Source organism: Colobus angolensis, unplaced genomic scaffold, assembly GCF_000951035.1.
Source record: "Colobus angolensis palliatus isolate OR3802 unplaced genomic scaffold, Cang.pa_1.0 Scaffold10, whole genome shotgun sequence".
Lineage (NCBI taxonomy): Eukaryota > Metazoa > Chordata > Mammalia > Primates > Cercopithecidae > Colobus > Colobus angolensis.
This window is the reverse complement of record NW_012110919.1, coordinates 18334454-18353647: the sequence shown is the minus strand read 5'-3', so window position 1 is coordinate 18353647 and position 19194 is coordinate 18334454. Positions and strand designations below refer to the sequence as shown.

Below are 19194 nucleotides of genomic sequence, written 5' to 3'. Positions count from 1 at the left end.
ATTCTCCTGCCTCAGCCTCCCGAGTAGCTGGGACTACAGGCGCCCGCCATCTAGCCCGGCTAGTTTTTTGTATTTTAGTAGAGACGGGGTTTCACTGTGTTAGCCAGGATGGATTTTTGTATTTTTAGTAGAGATGGAGTTTCACCATGTTGGCCAGGCTGATCTTGAACTCCTGACCTCAAGCTATCTGCCTGCCTCAGCCTCCCAAAGTGCTGGGATTACAGGCATGCACCACCGCATCCAGCCTGAAAAGGAAGTTTCTAAAAAATCCTCTCTTATCTGACACCATTGGAACCTGCAGTTACTTGAAAAAGGATATCATAAAAAAAAAGAAGAAGAAGAAACATAGAAAAGTGTGCATTAATTTGATAGTTTTTGATGTAAGGCTTGATTCCAGGTCTGAGTTCTTTTGCTCACTTCTTTATCCATTTTTATTCTTTAGGTGAGCTCATCTAGTTGCATACTTGAATATCAGATAATTTCCTGTTGTGTATTACCTGCCCTGGCCTCTATCTTGAATGCTGGACTTGCCTGTCTAGTATTTTTACTTGGATTCAAAACAAGCATCTTAAGCTGATTTTGTCCTCATCTCCTCCACCTCCTATGATTTCTCTATATCACATTAAATGTCAACATTCACCTAGTTCTGCAAAAACCCAGGAGCTACCCCTTCTTCTTTTTGTACTCAAACTTCATATCTAGTCCTTCAGCAATTGTTAGAGCTTTTTCCTTCAAATTAAATCTCATATCCATTCAAATAACACCCTCCCACTGCTATCATAATATCCAGGCCACCAGCATTTTTTACAGGATTACTGTAAAAGCCTCCTAAGTTCTCCACTTCCATTTTTGTGCCTGCCTTTCCCATCTGCTCCATGTGGAATTCAGAGTAATATTTTTAAAACCATAGTTAGGTCTGGTGGCTAAATACCTGGCACAAGGTAGGTGTCAATATGTCCTTGTGTATTGAATATATAAATGAGTATTCTGCTGATTTTGCTGATAGAATTTCAAGTTGGCTTTCCTGCGTAAATTACACCCGCAGACTGATATTGCCTATCATTCTTTAAAGTTGATTGAAACCTTAAAGACCATGGTGAAGCAAACTGGAATACAGAATTCCTTTATTACATTTTTTTCTTCCCATCTAGCGTAGCTGTCTTATCTACAGATAATTAGACCAACTTTTTTGGTGATTCACCTTTTATCAAACCTTTTTGAAGCATTCAGTTTCATTTTCTATAAAACACCTTTATTTTTTATATTCTCAATCAGTTTATATAAAATTTAAATTATGTGATTAACCTAAGAAGTTCAGCTGGCATAAACATTTTTGAGAAACACAACTGACTCTTCATATGTCTAGAACTGTAACTGATTGGAATAGGAATTGGATGTATTATAAAGCGGTAGCCTATTTTATTTTTGTCAAACTGAAATTAGCCATGTCCATCAGTCAGTATGGCCTCTGTACACTTTGCACAGGGTATAGAAGGCATTTGGTTATTTGTGTGAATTGATAAATTGGAGATCACTAGTAGTTTTTTGGCTTTTTTGGATTGGAGTTTCGCACTTGTTGCCCAGGCTGGAGTGCAGTGGCATGATCTTGGCTCACTGCAGCCTCCACCTCCTGGGTTCAAGCGATTCTCCTGCCTCAGCCTCCCAAAGAGCTGGGATTATAGGCCTGCGCCATCACACCCGGCTAATTTTTGTATTTTTAGTAGAGACGGGGTTTCATCACGTTGGCCAGGCTATTCTTGAACTCCTGAACTCAGGTAATCCACCCACCTCAGCCTCCCAAAGTGCTGGGATTACAGGCATGAGCCATCGAGCCTGGCTTAGTAGTTTTAATATATGTTAACTACATAATTGCCAAGGTCCCTTCTAGTTCTGGAACTGTATGATTTCTGTGATGGTAATACCAAAACGATCACAAGGACAGAAAACCAAACACCACATGTTCTCACTCATAGGTGGAAATTGAACAATGAGAACACTTGGTCACAGGGTGGGGAACATCACACCGTGGGGCATGTCGTGGGGTGGAGGGTTGGGGGAGGGATAGCATTAGGAGATATGCCTAATGTAAATGATGAGTTAATGGGTGCAGCACACCAACATGACACATGTATACATATGTAACAAACCTGCATGTTGTGCGCATGTACCCTAGAACTTAGAGTATAATAGTAATAAAAGATATAACGGTAGGTTTTTAAAATTTGACATTATAAAATTCATTCTCAAATATTTTTATTTGGTTTGGAGTGCATATTTTTAATAATTGGATATTAGGGTTTCCTAGAGATAAAGAAAAATATGCTATTTTTAAAAAAGAGGATTCTATTGACTGTAGTTACTTTTGCCATTTTTATCTTATCCTATCTCTGTCTTCTCAATAGCAACAACAACAACAAATTAAATATCTAAATGACATGTGTATTTTTTAGTTTTCTTGTTTTATGTGATATAGGCTAGCAGGAGTTAAAAGGCTATAATAGAATCAGTTAATATTAAATTACTGTGCTACAGTATATATGTCTTAGAGAATGTGCTGCCAGGCCTTTCATTGGTATTATGTATGGTATGGGGTCAGATTCTAATTTTGAGGTTAAAATACCTTTTTTAGTTGTCTGGCTTAGTGTTAATATTTTTTGTAATGGGGGCATAATTTGGGGGTAATGTGGGAATTGAAAGGAAAGATTGAATGAAAGGAAGATAATTAAAAGGAAGAATAACCATCAGAGTTGAGTGACATGTAGGTTTTTGGAAAAGGAGGAGTCACTGATTATATTTTGAGATCCCGGGAAGAGAGACATAACAAAGTCAAAAGGAACTAGTTTAGTGCACTACCACTTCATATCCACCAAGATGACTATTATTAAAAAAATTTTAAAAAGGAAAGAAAGTGTTGGTGAAGATGTGGAGAAATTGGAACCCTCATACATTGCTGGTGAGAGTATAAAATAGTACAGCTTCTGTAGAAAAATTTGGCAGTTCCACCAAAAGTTAAACATAGAATTACCAGCAATATCACTCGTAGAATTCCAAAAGAATTTAAAGCAGGCATTCTAACAAAAACTTGTACATGAATGTCCATAGCAGAACTATTCACAATCACCAAAAGGTGGGAACAACCTGAATGTCTGTTGACTGATGTATGGATAACAAAATGTGGAGCCTGAGGGAAGCCGTGCATTCTGTTCCAAGGCGTCTGTGAGCCCGCGGAGTATACACCATGAGCAAAGCTCACCCTCCCGAGTTGAAAAAATTTATGGACAAGAAGTTATCATTGAAATTAAATGGTGGCAGACATGTCCAAGGAATATTGTGGGGATTTGATCCCTTTATGAACCTTGTGATAGATGAATGTGTGGAGATGGCGACTAGTGGGCAACAGAACAATATTGGAATGGTGGTAATACGAGGAAATAGTATCATCATGCTAGAAGCCTTGGAACGAGTATAAATAATGGCTGTTCAGCAGAGAAACCCATGTACTCTCTCCATAGGGCCTGTTTTACTATGATGTAAAAATTAGGTCATATACATTTTCATATTAGACTTTTTGTTAAATAAATTTTTGTAATAGTCAAAAAAAAAACAAAAAAACAAAACAAAAAAAATGTGGTCTGTTCACGTGATAGAACCATAAAAAGAAATGAGATACTACAATATGGATGTCAAAAATACTCTAAGTGAAAGAAACCAGACACCAAAGATCACATATTATAGGATTCCATTTATATGAAACATCCAGAACAGGTGAATTCATAGAAACAGAAAGCAAATCAGTGGTAGCCAGGGGCAGGGGGAAAAAATAGAGAGTGATTGCTTAATGGGTACAAGGTAATGAGTTTCCATTTGTGTTACAAATGTTTTGGAACTAGATAGAGGTGATAGTTGCAGAGCATTATCAGTGTACTACATGCCACTGAATTGTACATTTTAAAATTACTAATTTTGGGCTGGACGCGGTGGCTTATGCCTGTAATCTCAGCACTTTGGGAGGCTGACAAGGGTGGATCACTTGAGGTCAGGAGTTTGAGACCAGCCTGGCCAACATGGTGAAACACTGTCTCTACAAAAAAATACAAAAATTAGCTGGGCATGGTGGCACATGCCTGTAGTCCCAGCTACTCAGGAGGCTGAGGCAGGAATTGCTTAAACCAAGGAGGCGGAGGTTGCAGTTAGCTGAGATCGTGCCACTGCGCTCCAGCCTGGGCAAAAGAGTGAGACACTGTCTCAAAAAATATATATATTAATTTTGTATTATATGTATTATAATTTTACCTCAAAAAATTGTAATCAATTTCCCTATATATCAGAGATTGGCAAACTTTTAATGTAAAGGGCCAAATGATAAATATTTTAGGTTTTTCAGGGCGTATGATCTCTCTCTCAGCTACCCGCCTCCCCTATTGCAGCATGAAACTAATTAGGATGTCTGTGTTCCAATAACACTTTATTTACAAAGAAAGCAGTGAGCTGGCTTGACCCGTAGTTGGCTGGCCACTTGCTGCATATAAGCAACCAGTTAGCAAATATAACAGGAAGAAAAATTATGTGTATAATAGCAACAAAGAGAAATACAACAATCCAGAGATAAATTCAGAAACAAAGAGAATGATGATTGGATCTTGTTCTCTACTGAAGCTCTTGTTCTTATGGAATAGGAATGGACTGCCTCATGGCCCACGGAACATCCTCAGTTGAGAACATCTGTCAAGGGTTCAACAAAGAGTACAGTTTGAAGCTTTCTAGTGAGAGAAGGAAGGAAACCTATAAATTATCATTCAGTCAGTTTCAAGATTTCAGCCTTGTCACAGATTCCTGCTCGTTGTCTTCCTTCTCCTCTCCCCTACGCTTTTCCAACACCTTCTTCCCGTAATTAATCTGCAGTCTGGTATCTTTCTGTATAGATTGTTATTTTCTCCTAGTCATAGAAGGGCCTGTTTTCCAGATGTCTCAGATTTAAAATGTGAAAAACAAAACTATAAATATAAAAGTAGTAGAAGAAAACTAAGGAAGTTTTTTGGTTTTTTTTTGTTTTTTTTTGTTTGTTTGTTTTTTGCCTTTGAAATGAGAAGGTCTTTCTTACATGCAATCCTAAAATCGAAAAGAAAAGATTGGGAACTTTAGATAATCATAAAAGTTGTGCATGCCAGTATCATCATATCATATAGAAAATCTAAAGACAACATCCCAAGGGATAAAAGGGAGTCCATGTGATAAAATTTGATTTCCTTAATATGTAAAGTTCTCTTGTATATCAGTGAATTATGAGTTACAGTAGATTGTACTTTTTGTCAATATAAAGTCGATACTATAGACTAAGGGCTGGCAACTTTTTCTTGAAGAGTTAGTTAATATTTTCAGCTTTGTGAGCTACGAAGGTCTCTGTCTCATATTCTTCTTTTTTTATGCAGCCCTTAAAAATTAAAAGTGTTTCTTAACTTGTGGGCTATACAAAAACAGGCCACAGGTCAGATTTGTCCTATGGGCCATAGTTTGCAAATGCTTCTGTAGACTATTTCCTATTTCTTTTATTGAGTCCTTTTGAGAGACCAAGATGGGAGGATTGCTTGAGTCCAGGAGTTCAAGACCAGCCTGGGCAATGTAGTGTGACTCAGTCTCTTCAAACAAACAAACAAATACACAAATAAATAAAATTAGCTGGGTGTGGTGACATGTGCCTGGGAAGCTGAGGTGGGAGGATCACTTGAGCGTGTGAGGTTGAGGTTGTGGTGGGCCATGATCTCCAGTGCCACTGTACTCCAGCCTGGGCAACAGAGCAAGACTCTGTTTTAAAAAAGCAAAAACAAAACAAAAAACAACAACAACAACAACAAAATTAATCTAGGCTAGGCACAGTGGCACATGCCTGTAATCCTGGGCAATTTGGGAGACTGAGGCAGGTGGATGTCTTGAGCTCAGGAGTTTGAGACCAGCCTAGGCAATGTGGCAAAACCCCATCTCTAAAAAAATGCAAAAATTAGCTGGGTGTGGTGGCACATGCCTGTAGTCCCACGTAGTCTCAGCTACTTAGGGAGCTGAGGCAGGAGGATCACTTGCACCTGGGAAGTCAAGGCTGCAGTGAGCTGAGATTGTGCCACTGCACTCCAGCCTGGGTGACAAAGTGAGACTCTGTCTTTAAAAACAAAAACAAAAAAAAAAACTTAATCTACCATCTAGAAATAACCATCTTAAACATTATATAAATCGTTCCGGGTATCTCTATGCACATTTAAAGATGAAAGGATGAATGGATATAGATAAATGAAGATGGGATCATATTATATACACCATTTTAAAATAAAAAGAATTAAATTTACTTGAATATAACAAGGAAGTAAAATGTAAGAATAAACAGAATAAACTTGTAAAAATTATTTTAGAATTATGATTTTAGTGAACTGTAAAGTTGGTGTTGGGGGATAGGCAATAACATCTTCACCTTCCCAGTTTAGGACTAATCAAAGGAGAGATGGACACACACAAAGGAGGATTGTACTGTCAGAAATAATATTCACTTTATTCCTAATAAGAACTAGATTGTATGACTGTGTAGTTAGAATGAGCCTTATGATACTTTATTTTTGAATTAGACAGACTTGTTTAGCAACATAGTCATAGACTGTGCTGGTCAGCCACAGCAGGAGTGGATAATGCCTCTATAATTTTACTGCATGGGAGAATAGAAACTACATCCTATAGGGCTGGGTTGAGCATGTGAACTTCCTTGTTTTTTAATGCAGAGGCAGAGATAAATTGAGGATGTTCCTTTTACTTTTTCATCTTGATTATGAAGTAGAAATTGCTTCCATCTATGAAAACATGAAGTATTGGAAATAAGTGTCTCATTTTGGACCACATCCATTTCATTGTCTTTCATAGTATGGAATCATTTAACATACTTGTATTTCTTTCTACCACCAGTGCTAGATGATTCTTACTTCGTTGAAGTTTATAAGAGTTCTGTTTTGTTTTGTTCTATACACCAAAATTCCTAGTTATTTTTACTCTTTTTTTTTTTTTTTTTGAGACACAGTTTCACTCTTGTCACCCAGGCTGGAGTACAATGGCACGATCTCAGCTCACCGCAGCCTCCACCTCCCGGGTTCAAGTGATTCTCCTGCCTCAGTCTCCTGAGTCGCTGGGATTACAGTCACGTGCAACCATGCCCAGTTAATTTTTTTCTGTTTTTAGTAGAAACGAGGTTTCACTGTCTTAGACAGGCTGGCCTCAAACTCCTGATGACCTCAGGTGATCCTCCTGCCTTGGCTTCCCAAAGTGCTGGGATTACAGGTGTGAGCCACTGCGCCCAGCCTTTACTCCTTTTTTTTGAGACAGGGTCTCGCTCTGTCGCCCAGGCTTAGAGTGCAGTGGCGTGATCTCAGCTCACTGCCACCTCTGTCTCCCAAGTTCAAGCAATTTTCATGCCTCATTCCTCAGCAGCTGAAATTACAGATGTGGCCACCATGCCTGACTAATTTTTGTATTTTTAGTAGAGATGGGATTTCACCATTTTAGTTAGGTTGGTCTTGAACTCCTGATCTCAAGTGATCTGCCCCTCTTGGCCTCTCACAGGGCTAGGAAAATAGGTGTGAGCCACCATGCCCAGCCCATTCTTACTTCTAAATAAATTCAGAACTTATCAGCAGTCCTTTTATCTCCATTTATCTGTTGTTTGGCTTGATGTCATTGCCCAGCTTTTGCCCCTCTCTCAAGTTCTTTTAGTTAGAGAATGTCTGTCTGTTGCTCCATTAGCATGATAATCTGGTGGGATTATTTTTCTTCTAACATATTTGTGAATACTTTTTCTGTTCCATTTGTTGTGTTTACTGTTTGAAGTTTACTAATTAAGTTAGATTGGTTTTAACTCTCCTGTCTTTTTGTGGGTCCCGTCATTTCACTCTTTTTCTTTCAAATTATTGTGATCTCCTGCAAACACCTACATTTCTTATTATTTGGCAATATTGTGTAGATTCCGCCCATTTCTATTTCTAATTTATTCTGTAATGGTAAACTTTTAATTTTCATTTTTCTTAGCTTTGTGATCTTTTTATGCCTTTCCACTGTTTATGATTTTTTGTCTTCTGTTTTAACTTTATTGAAAACTGCCAAACTGTTTTCCAAAGTGGCTATACTATTTGCATTCTCACTGATGATGTATAAGACCAGTTGCTCCTCATCCTTGTCAACATTTGGTTTTGTCAGGTTTGTTGTTTTCCATTCTAATGTAGTGGCATGTCATTGTGGTTTTAGTTTGCATTTTGTTGTTGTCTGTTTTAATGTACTTATTTTCCATCTATATATCTTTGGTGAAGTGTGTTATTCTAATCTTTTGCTAATTTTTTATTGGGTTGATTATTTTCTTATTACTGAGTTTTGAGAGTTCTTTATGTATTCTGGATATTGTCTCTCTTTGCCTAGTTTATTTCACTTAGTATAAAGTCTCTATGTTCATTCACATCACAAATGACAGAATTTTCTGCTTCTTAAAGGCCAAATAGTATTCCATCCCGGTCATAATAGAGTATTTCTGTCATTCCAGAAACTTCTCTCATAACCCTCTGAGTCAGCCCATTCAGGGAACTTAAAAAAAATAAATATACTCTCAGTTTCTACCCCAAATCTGTCAAAGAAGTAATATCCAGGGTGGTGCTTAGGAGATTTATTTTGCAAACTCCTGTACCCCCAGCCCCATTATGAATATAATGAGCCCTGATTAAGAACTATGACCTGGCTGGATGTGGTGGCTCATGCCTGTAATCCCAGCACTTTGGGAGGCTGAGGTGGGTGGATCACCCGTCAGGGGTTCTAGACCAGCCTGGCCAACATGGCAAAACCCTGTCTCTACTAAAAGTACAAAAATTATCCAGGCATGTGGTGGCGCATGCCTGTAATCCCAGCTACTCAGGAGACTGAGGCAGGAGAATCACTTGAACCCCGGAGGTGGAGGTTGCAGGGAGCCGAGATCGTGCCACTGCACTCCAGCCTGGGCAACGAGAGTTGCCAAAACAAACAAACAAACAAACAAACAAAAACAACTGTGACCCAGCTGGTTATATGTTGCATTCACCACATGACCTAGATTACCGTCTAACATATATGCCCTCTAGCCTGTTGCATTTTCTTTCTCTTTAATCTCCATGCCAGCATTGAAAAACTTTCCCCAAACATAGCTTTAAGTGGTAAGGCAGGGAAACAAAAGCAAAATAACTCATATATTAGAAATCCTTAATTCTCCTGAGTTCCAGTCCTTTTTATCTGTCTGTCAGGTAATGGACAACTCAACCAAGGATATTTAAAACCAAATTTATTTATTAATTAATAGCCTATACTCTCAGCTCCTAAGCTAGAACCGTAGGGCCATTTTTGAAGTTTCCTCCTCTTCTTAGATGTAAAAATCCTTTTGGTTTCCACCTCCAAAATAGCTTTAAATCTGTCCCATTTGTGTACACTGCATTTCTTGCTTAGAATATTAATTGAAGACTCCCAACTGGTCTCTTGAGTCTTCCTAATCCAAGATCTTCCTCACTGCTGACACAGTTTTGTTTCTAAAATTGGGTTCACAAACTGGGAAATAAAGAGAACACCATGAAACACATATTTTTAACTTAAAGATAAATAAAATTTTGTGTAAAATCAAATACTACCGTATATACACAATATCCTAGTATAGCAAATGTCAGAGAAACAAATGATAGTCAAGTTTTAAATTGAGAAAAATTTAATCACTAATGAATGTTTTAGGAAGTTGGGAGATGTTGCCAAAAAGACTGAAATTCACTTGTGAAGCTCTTGACTGGACTGTTCTGGAAGAAGAGGCAGAATAAGCTATTTGACAATATTCTTTTATCATATGATGTTATGGATAATCCTATATTCGTGGTATACAATGTGGAAGAGTCAGTACTGTTAAATACTGACTTGAATATGTATTTCCTTTTATTTGAATGCAACTCCCAGTGTGCGTTGTAGAAATGAGGTATTTGTACTTCTATGGTGTACGTATGAGGGAGATCTGCAAGATAACTTACTATTTTATCACAGAAAAACCAGAAGAAGAAATTTTTACTTTAGTGATTCTTTTGTGACTTTTTTTTAGACTTGAAAACATGTATTATGTCAGCGCTGATATAGTACTAGCTTTGAGCACCAAGGAAAGACTAAGTTTTACGTGATAGTAGAATAAAATAACTTGTACTGTAATGTAATTGCTGGCATTGTTTTATTCAGAAAAAATAGTTGGTAGTCAACATTTTGCTTCCTAATCATGATTAATTGTTCAGTGTAATTGTACAAATTATGAATATAATTAAAACTATAATAAGTGAAAATTGTTTCATCTTCCTGAAAATATCTAGAGTCAAGACTTTACTTTCTGATTCTGAAGTATATTATAAAAACAAAAGGTGCTCATGTAAGTTTTTGAAATGTAGGATGAGATGAAAACATTTCTTCATAATACGATGTCAATAAAAAGTTATTTCTGTGACTTTTTAGTTTCTTGAATAGAGCCAAAATATGATTTTTAATGTTGAATGTTGAGGATAAGATAATAGGATTTCTTTTCTCTTTTTTCTTTCTTTTCTTTTTTTTTTTCTTTTTTTTTGGTGGGGGGAGAGGACAGGGTCTTGCCCTGTTGTCCAGGCTGGAGTGCAGTGGCACAGCCTTGGTTGACTGCATCCTCCACTTTCAGGGTTCAAGGAATTCTCATGCCTCAGCCTCCCAACTAGCTACGACTACAAGGAGTGCTCCACTCCGCCTGAGTAGATGATAGGATTTCTAAAGATTGAACTGTGATGGTCAAGTTTAACTCTTTTCCACCTGACTGGATAATTTTGATCACTTGTTTGGAGAAAGAAATTAATGATATGCTAGTGGATATGGTAACAAAAATGTGTATTTTTGTGTATAGAAATAAAATTTGAAGAAATATTTTCCAAGTCCAAATGCAACTAAAGAATGTATTAGGGGCCGGGCACAGTGGCTCACGCTTGTGATCCCAGCACTTTGGGAGGCTGAGGTGGGTGGATCACTTGAGGTCAGGAGTTCAAGACCAGCCTGGCCAACATGGTGAAACCCCATCTCTACTAAAAAGAAAAAAAAAAATTAGCCGGGCGTTGTAGTGGATGCCTATAATCCCAGCTACTCTGGAGGCTGAGGCAGGAGAATTGCTTGAACCTGGGAGGCAGAGATTGCAGTGAGCCGAGATCACACCACTGCACTCTGCACTCCAGCCTGGACAACATTGCATTGAGACTCCATCTCAAAAAAAAAAAAAAAAAAAAAAAGAATGTATTAGGAATCAGTTTATCACCATTTCCTGAATTGAAGCATTCAGCTGTCAGCTTTTTTAGAGTTCACTGAATTAGCTTCTGAGTGCTTAAAGTAGTTAGCCATCACTAATTAAGGTGAAGAGACACTGGTAAAATATTGTGGTAGAAAATCATTGTTATTATTAATTAAAATATGTTTATATTTTATTAAACATTTTAATAGATTTTCTATTAATTTACCTGAATTTAGTGGTCCATATATATGTTAAATAGTTGTTATAGCCATAGATCCTTTAATGAACTTTTAAATAAAAGTTTGATAAGAAATAGGAGGTTTAATAAACACAGACTTCCAGCTTTTTGGGAATCTCAGTAAAGAAAAATAAATTTTTTTTTTTTTTGAGATGGAGTCTTACTCTGTCACCCAGGCTGGAGTGCAGTGGTGCGATCTCAGCTCACAACTTCTGCCTCCCGGCTTCAAGTGATTCTCCTGCCTTACCCTCCCGAGTAGCTGGGACTACAGGCGCTTACCACCACACCCAGCTAATTTATTGTATTTTTAGTACAGACAGAGTTTCACCGTGTCAGCCAGGATGATCTTGATCTCCTGACCTTGTGATCCGCCCACCTCGGCCCCCCAAAGTGCTGGGATTATAGGCATGAGCTACTGCACCCGGCCCACATTTTTTAAAAAAGAGTTAAAAGGTCATAGTTTCTCTTCAGAAAGACCTGTGTTCGGTTCCTGGTTTCAGCATTTACCCACTAACAACATGCGTGACCTGGGTAGGATATTTAACTTTCTAAGATTGTTTATTTTTAAATGGACATAATACTATCTTAGTCTGTTGTGTGCTGCTATAACACAGTACCACAGACTGGGTAATTTTTAATGAACAAAAATGTATTGCTCATGGGTTTGGAGGCTGGGAAGTCCCAAGGTGAAGGAGCTGGCATTCGATAGGGCTTTCTTGCCCCATCATCCCATGGCAGAAGAGCAAAGAGAGGGCAATGGAGAGAGAGCAAGAGGAGGCTGAACTTGTCCTTAGATGAAGAACCCACTCCTGTGATCATGGCATTAATGAAATAGAGCCCTCCTGGCCTCAGCACCTCTTAAAAGGTCCCACTTCTGAACATATTGCATTGGGGATTAAGTTTCTAACATGTGCTTTTTGGGGGACACATTCACACTATAGCACTACATATCTCTTAGAATTGTTTGAGTATTAAATGAGATAAATAAAATACTTAGCATACTATATCTGGGAAATTATCCTCAGTAAAATGTACATTAATATCAATCCATGTAATATCAATATTTTGTTCTTTTATGTTACATGTAATAAAAAGGATGGGGACTCCAGTTGATCACTCTGATCCAGATTAAATTTGATCTCAGATTACCTTTGATCTGCATAGTACCAAAATATTTATTTCACACATATTTATTAAAAACTTGTATTATTTATAGACACAATAAATTGGTGGATTACGTTGAGATCACATAATAGGCTTGAAGTTAACTAAAGCCTGCAGGTCTTTTTCATTTGACCTGCTGCCAAGCTCTGTTGAGAGGATTTCTGAACCTAATTGCACAGCCTTACCTCTGTAGATTCATTTTGTTTTCAACCCAGTGTTCAGCTGTTTGGCATAATTCTGAGTTTTGTCACTGTGAGATCATCGGTACTATTTATGTTGATATAATATACATCTACTGGTTTGATATCATGCATTTTGTTTCATATCTAAATTAGAGAACTGTTTATTAAATTGTAGAGCTGTATATAGATGACTTTAGAAGTCTTGTCCATTATTTTTTCAAACCTGTATTCATGACCAGGCATGTTGGCTCATGCCTGTAATCTCAACACTTTGGGAGGCTGAAGTGGGAGGACTGCTTGAGGCCATGAGTTCAAGACCAGCCTGGGTAACATAGCAAGACTTAATCTCTAATAAAAAAAAAGAAAAAAAAAATTAGCCAAGTGTGGTGGTGCCTACTAGTTTCAGTACTCAGGAGGCTGAGGCAGAAGGGCCACTTGAGCCAGGGAGATTGAGGCTGCAGTGAGCTGTGATCATGCTACTGCACTCCAGCCTAGGCAACAGAACAAGACCCTGTTTCAGAAGAATAAACAAAACCTCTATTCATGTCCCATTTTTGGTTATGATATCAATTTGGGGGGTTGTAACTTACATTAAAAATAATGAAATAGACTAGAAAATATTAGGCACATTATGTTATAAGGGCCTACTATTTTATGAAACTTTTGTTTTAGTTACATACACAAACACATACATGTTAGTTGCACTGGATCATTTTTCTTACTATTAATATGAATGATTGCCAGAAAGTTTGAATGTCACTGATTTCGTCCACTTATTAGATGAGGAAATAGGTCCAGTGAGATTAAACCACTTGCCCTAGGGCGTATCTATGCTTATAGTGTCTTGATATAAAACATGATTGATTAGATTCCAAATCCTTCTAGCTTTTTTGTGTAATTGAAAATATGAAACTGTCAAGAGATACATGGGACAGAAAGCCTCATGATAGGCTCACTGATATTAGAATCCTTATTCCAGGTTTGTATTTATTCATTCAATAATACTTTATTGGCTACAATTCATCCAGTTAAAAATCTTATCAACAATTCAGAATTTTCTGCCTTCACAAAAAGCGTCATTTACTTTGCCATATACTTTTGTCATATGTTATTGCCGATCTAATAATCAGAACGTGAAAAGAGGTTATCTTAACATGACCTTATTAGTAATTCTGTTTTTTTACTTTAGAACAAGCATTGTTTTCTAAGTACTTCTAAACTTTGTTTAATAACCATTTCTCTTACTTTCCTGAGGAAAGTAAGCACACTTACTGGCTTGTAAGGAACTTTCTCCACTGATAGCCACCTTTAAAAATCCAACTTGTGCTTTCTGCCCGTGGACGCCGCCGAAGAAGCATCGTTAAAGTCTCTCTTCTCCCTGCCGTCATGTCTAAGTCAGAGTCTCCTAAAGAGCCCGAACAGCTGAGGAAGCTCTTCATTGGAGGGTTGAGCTTTGAAACAACCGATGAGAGCCTGAGGAGCCATTTTGAGCAATGGGGAACGCTCACGGACTGTGTGGTAATGAGAGATCCAAACACCAAGCGTTCCAGGGGCTTTGGGTTTGTCACATACGCCACTGTGGAGGAGGTGGATGCAGCCATGAATGCAAGGCCACACAAGGTGGACGGAAGAGTTGTGGAACCAAAGAGAGCTGTCTCAAGAGAAGATTCTCAAAGACCAGGTGCCCACTTAACTGTGAAAAAGATATTTGTTGGTGGCATTAAAGAAGACACTGAAGAACATCACCTAAGAGATTATTTTGAACAGTATGGGAAAATTGAAGTAATTGAAATCATGACTGACCGAGGCAGTGGCAAGAAAAGGGGCTTTGCCTTTGTAACCTTTGATGACCATGACTCCGTGGATAAGATTGTCATTCAGAAATACCATACTGTGAATGGCCACAACTGTGAAGTTAGGAAAGCCCTGTCAAAGCAAGAGATGGCTAGTGCTTCATCCAGCCAAAGAGGTCGAAGTGGTTCTGGAAACTTGGGTGGTGGTCGTGGAGGTGGTTTCGGTGGGAATGACAACTTCAGTCGTGGAGGAAACTTCAGTGGTCGTGGTGGCTTTGGTGGCAGCCGTGGTGGTGGTGGATATGGTGGCAGTGGGGATGGCTATAATGGATTTGGTAATGATGGAAGCAATTTTGGAGGTGGTGGAAGCTACAATGATTTTGGCAATTACAACAATCAGTCTTCAAATTTTGGACCCATGAAGGGAGGAAATTTTGGAGGCAGAAGCTCTGGCCCCTATGGCAGTGGAGGCCAATACTTTGCAAAACCACGAAACCAAGGTGGCTATGGCGGTTCCAGCAGCAGCAGTAGCTATGGCAGTGGCAGAAGATTTTAATTAGGAAACAAAGCTTAGCAGGAGAAGAGAGCCAGAGAAGTGACAGGGAAGCTACAGGTTACAACAGATTTGTGAACTCAGCCAAGCACAGTGGTGGCAGGGCCTAGCTGCTACAAAGAAGACATGTTTTAGACAAATACTCATGTGTATGGGCAAAAAACTCGAGGACTGTATTTGTGACTAATTGTATAACAGGTTATTTTAGTTTCTGTTCTGTGGAAAGTGTAAAGCATTCCAACAAAGAGTTTTAATGTAGATTTTTTTTTTTTTTTTTGCCCCCTTGTTTTTGTTTGTTAATTTTATTGTTTTGTTGTTGCGGTTGATTAATTTTTTTTAAAAAAAAAAAAAAAATCCAACTTGTTTTCTCATCTCCAGTCCTGTAACTATTTTCTCAACTTGAGCTCATTCATTATGTCTGTGATGTTCTGTTACTCTTGCCAAGAGGTTTATCTTGGACTTCCGTTCTCTCTTTAGGTTTGTACACTCCTATTTAAAGTTTCTTACTGAAGCGTGTGAGTGTGTATGTGTGCATCTGTGTTTGTGTGTATGTATTTACCAGGTGCTAGTGGAAGAGTACATTCTGCATTCTCTGTCATTTATTAATGTTATAGTATTCTGAGCTATAGGCTTGTATTCTCTTTGTTCATTCTTGCCTTGAGCATGAATTTTAAAAGGAGTTGTATTCTCATCTTTAACTTTTTTTAAACTTCAGTTTGAACATTCCTGACACTTTATATATTTGTTTGCTTGTTTATTTTTGAGACAGGGCCTTGCTGTGTTGCCCAGGCTGGAGTGCAGTGGTGTAATCATGGTTTACTACAGCCTCAAACTCCTGGGCTCAAGTGGCCTCAGCCTCCTGAATAGCTGGGACCACAGGCACATGCCACCATGCCCAACTAATTTTTTGTTTGTTTGTTTTTTTGGAGAGACGGTGTCTCACTGTGTTGCCCAGGCTGGTCTTGAACTCCTGGCCTCAATCAGTTCTCTTGATTCAGCCTTCCAAAGTGTTGCAGTTACAGGTGTGAGCCACCAGTCTTAAGCTTAATTAACTTATTCTTATCTTTTCATTTATTTATTCATTCTTATAGAGACAGGGTCTTGCTCTGTCACCCAGGCTGGAGTACAGTGGCATGATGATAGTCCACTGTGACCCCCAGCTCCTGGACTCAGGTGATCCTCCCACCTCAGCCTCCCAAGTAGCTAGGAGTACAGGCACATACCACCACACTCAGCTAAGCTGCAACTTTTCTTAAAGGCTTTTGTTTGTTTTTGCAGTTTTACTCAATTATATGCCGGTCCTCTCATCTTTGAAATGTGGGTTTGTGGGAAAACTTTGGAGAGAAAGAAAGAGGCATTCTTCTATTCCCCCACTCCTGATCTTAGTTTTCACTCATTTTACTTACTCACAAGTGGGTAGGCAGGGCTTTATCTTTTTAAATTCCTGTGCCATATTGCCTCCTGATTTGCCAACCCATTATTTATTGATTATTATTTATGCCTTTTAAGTGACAGGCACTCCATAAATCTTTCTACTTGGCATTTATTGGGCTTTCTTTATACCATTTTCATTGTTTTGTTAGTGTAGAGTTTTCAATCTTGATAACAAACGTATGGCTAAGTATTGTACAATACTTACTGCAGTATATTATGGTGCTTATGTAACTATTTCCCCTTCTGTACTGTAAGCACTTGGAAGGCATCTAATGCAGTGACTTTATTTTCTCTTAATGTTTTCTTTTTTTATTATTACATAATAGCTTTACATATTTCTTACATACTAGACAATCATCTGTAATCACTTTACTTCTGCCTAAAATATATCATTTAGAATTTTTTTTTTGTGACATCTTTTGGAGACAAACTCTTTTCTCTTTTATCAAAATGTCTATATGTTTGTCTTAATTCTTGAAATGTACCTTCATGAATATAGAATTTTAGGTTTCTGGATTTGTTACCAGCTTATTGAAAATATTCTTTTGTCTTCTGGTTACCTTTATTACTGTTGGAAACTCTTGCTCCTTTGAAGGTAATTTGTCATCTACTCCTATCCTCTAGCTGCTCTGAAGATTTTTCTTATTTTTTGAAAGATTCTTTGTGGGAACTTCCTGAGGCCTTTGATAAGGTTGTCTTTCTCTAGAGCAATCTTTTGGCTTCCCTGGGCTACATTGGAAGAATTGTCATAGGCTACACATAAAATAAATTAACACTTATGATAGCTGATGAGCTTAAAAAAAAAAAAAAGGTCCGTTCATAAATCTCATAATGTTCTGAGAAAGTTTACAAAATTGTGTTGGGCCACATGTAGCCCACAGGCCACAGGTTGGACAAGCTTGCACTAGAAAGAATTTGAACTTACTTCTTGATGGCATTAGAGTCACTACCACTCCAGGGCATTTTAAGTTTATTGTTTGAGATTTCTTGTGCCGCTCTGATGAAAATCTACCCAAGGGCTGGCCAGTGCTTATAGCCTATAAATTCTTTACTTTTTATTTATATTTTCCATCTTTTTCTGCTGAGTGCCAAGGCAACTTCACACAAGGTGTGGAAGAGGATTTTGTTTCTGGTTCACCTCTTCCCTAAGGATGTCTAGCCTTTTGGCATCTTGGCTTAATGTTTTGGGGTATCTTAGACTCTCTATCTTGAGCTGATTCTAGGCTTTAACTTCTGTCCTTCTTGTACCCTGAGGCTGTCAAAACCACTATTAAGGTTCTCTGGGATTATTAGCAAATGTTCTTAAGGCAAAAACTGATTATATATTTAACTTAGCTTTTGGTTTGGGAATTCCTTATTGTCTTGCCAACTCTTCAGGGAGATATTTTATATCTTAACCAGTATTTTTGTTTGTTTAGACCAGTTAGATTGATCTAAATAACCTAAGCTGTTACTTGAAATTGAAACCCATTTAGCTTTATTCCCTTTTTGATTTAAATAATATATGTAGTACCTATGTTTATTTTGCCCTTTACTTTCTTTCCTTTTTTTTTTTTTTGAGACAGGGTCTTGCTCTGTCTCCTAGGCTCAAGCCATTCTCCTGCCTCAGTCTCCCAAAGTGCTGGGATTACAGGTGTGAGCAATTATACCCAGACCTTTTCATTTTTGATACTGCTTATTTGTGTCTCCTATCTTTTGTCTTGATACATTTCATCAGAGGTTGGTTAGTTTTATTATCTTTTCAGAAAACCAACTTTATTTGCCTTCCCTGTGGTAGGTTTGTTTTTTATTTCAAAATATCTGTTAATTTTATTTCTTTGTTCTGCTTTTTTTTTTACACTAATTTATTGAAATGGTGTTAGCTTTAGCCTATTGAATTTAATAGGCTGAATTCTTAGGCTACTTTTAGCCTTTCCTTTTTTTCTGATACAAGCATTTAGGTGTGTAAATATCCCTCTAATTGCTACTGTAGTTTAAGTCCACATTCTCTTTAATGTGGTATTTTCATTATTCAGTTCAAAATATTTTCTAAATTTCGTTATGATTTTTTCCTTTGGTCTGTAAATTATTTAGAATTATACCCTTTGTTATTTATAATATTTATTATATTCCCAACATGCAATGTTTTCTAATTATCTTTTCAGTATTAATTTTTAGCATAAATATGTCAAGATCAGAGACTATGCTGTAAATAATTTCAGTTCTTTGAAATTTATATAGACTTTTTTTTAAGTGGTCCAATATATACTGAATTTTTCAAAATGTTCCATGTGTATACTACTCTCTTCATTGTTATTAGATGGGATATTCTTTGTTTTTCCATTAGGTCAAGGTTGTTAATAAGTTGTCCAAATCTTCTTTACTCATTTTTGGTCTGCTTATCTCAATTATTATCAGAAGAATGTTAAAATCCACCCAGTTTCGTCATAGATCTGTCTTTATTTGAAGCTCTGTCATTTTTAATTTACATTTTGAGATGCTAAAATTAAATATATGTCCTCCTGGTGAAGTGAAGGCTTTTGTTTTTA

The 19194-nt window shown here is 37.6% G+C and overlaps 2 protein-coding genes across 4 annotated transcripts in view; both read left to right on the top strand.

The window, feature by feature from the left end:
- The window catches only part of CRY1 (cryptochrome circadian clock 1), a 104816-nt gene that overhangs the window by 17801 nt on the left and 67821 nt on the right, over nt 1-19194 (top strand). The gene's annotated exons all lie outside the window — the stretch shown is intronic.
- On the top strand, nt 14214-15526 carry LOC105507219 (heterogeneous nuclear ribonucleoprotein A1-like). 3 transcript variants are annotated; one of them, XM_011935645.1, is made up of 2 exons: nt 14214-14894; nt 14931-15509. In XM_011935645.1, exons 1-2 carry the CDS (start codon nt 14273-14275, stop codon nt 15233-15235), a joined length of 927 nt encoding a protein of 308 aa, XP_011791035.1. In that variant the 5' UTR covers nt 14214-14272; the 3' UTR covers nt 15236-15509. The 3 variants fall into 3 exon arrangements, with proteins under 3 accessions (XP_011791035.1, XP_011791044.1, XP_011791029.1); XM_011935654.1 differs by having other exon boundaries at nt 14214-14879; nt 15039-15498; XM_011935639.1 differs by having other exon boundaries at nt 14214-15526.

Coding starts and splice junctions, on each gene's coding strand:
- LOC105507219 (XM_011935639.1), top strand. CDS start 14,273: ATGTCTAAGTCAGAGTCTCCTAAAGAGCCCGAACAGCTGAGGAAGCTC.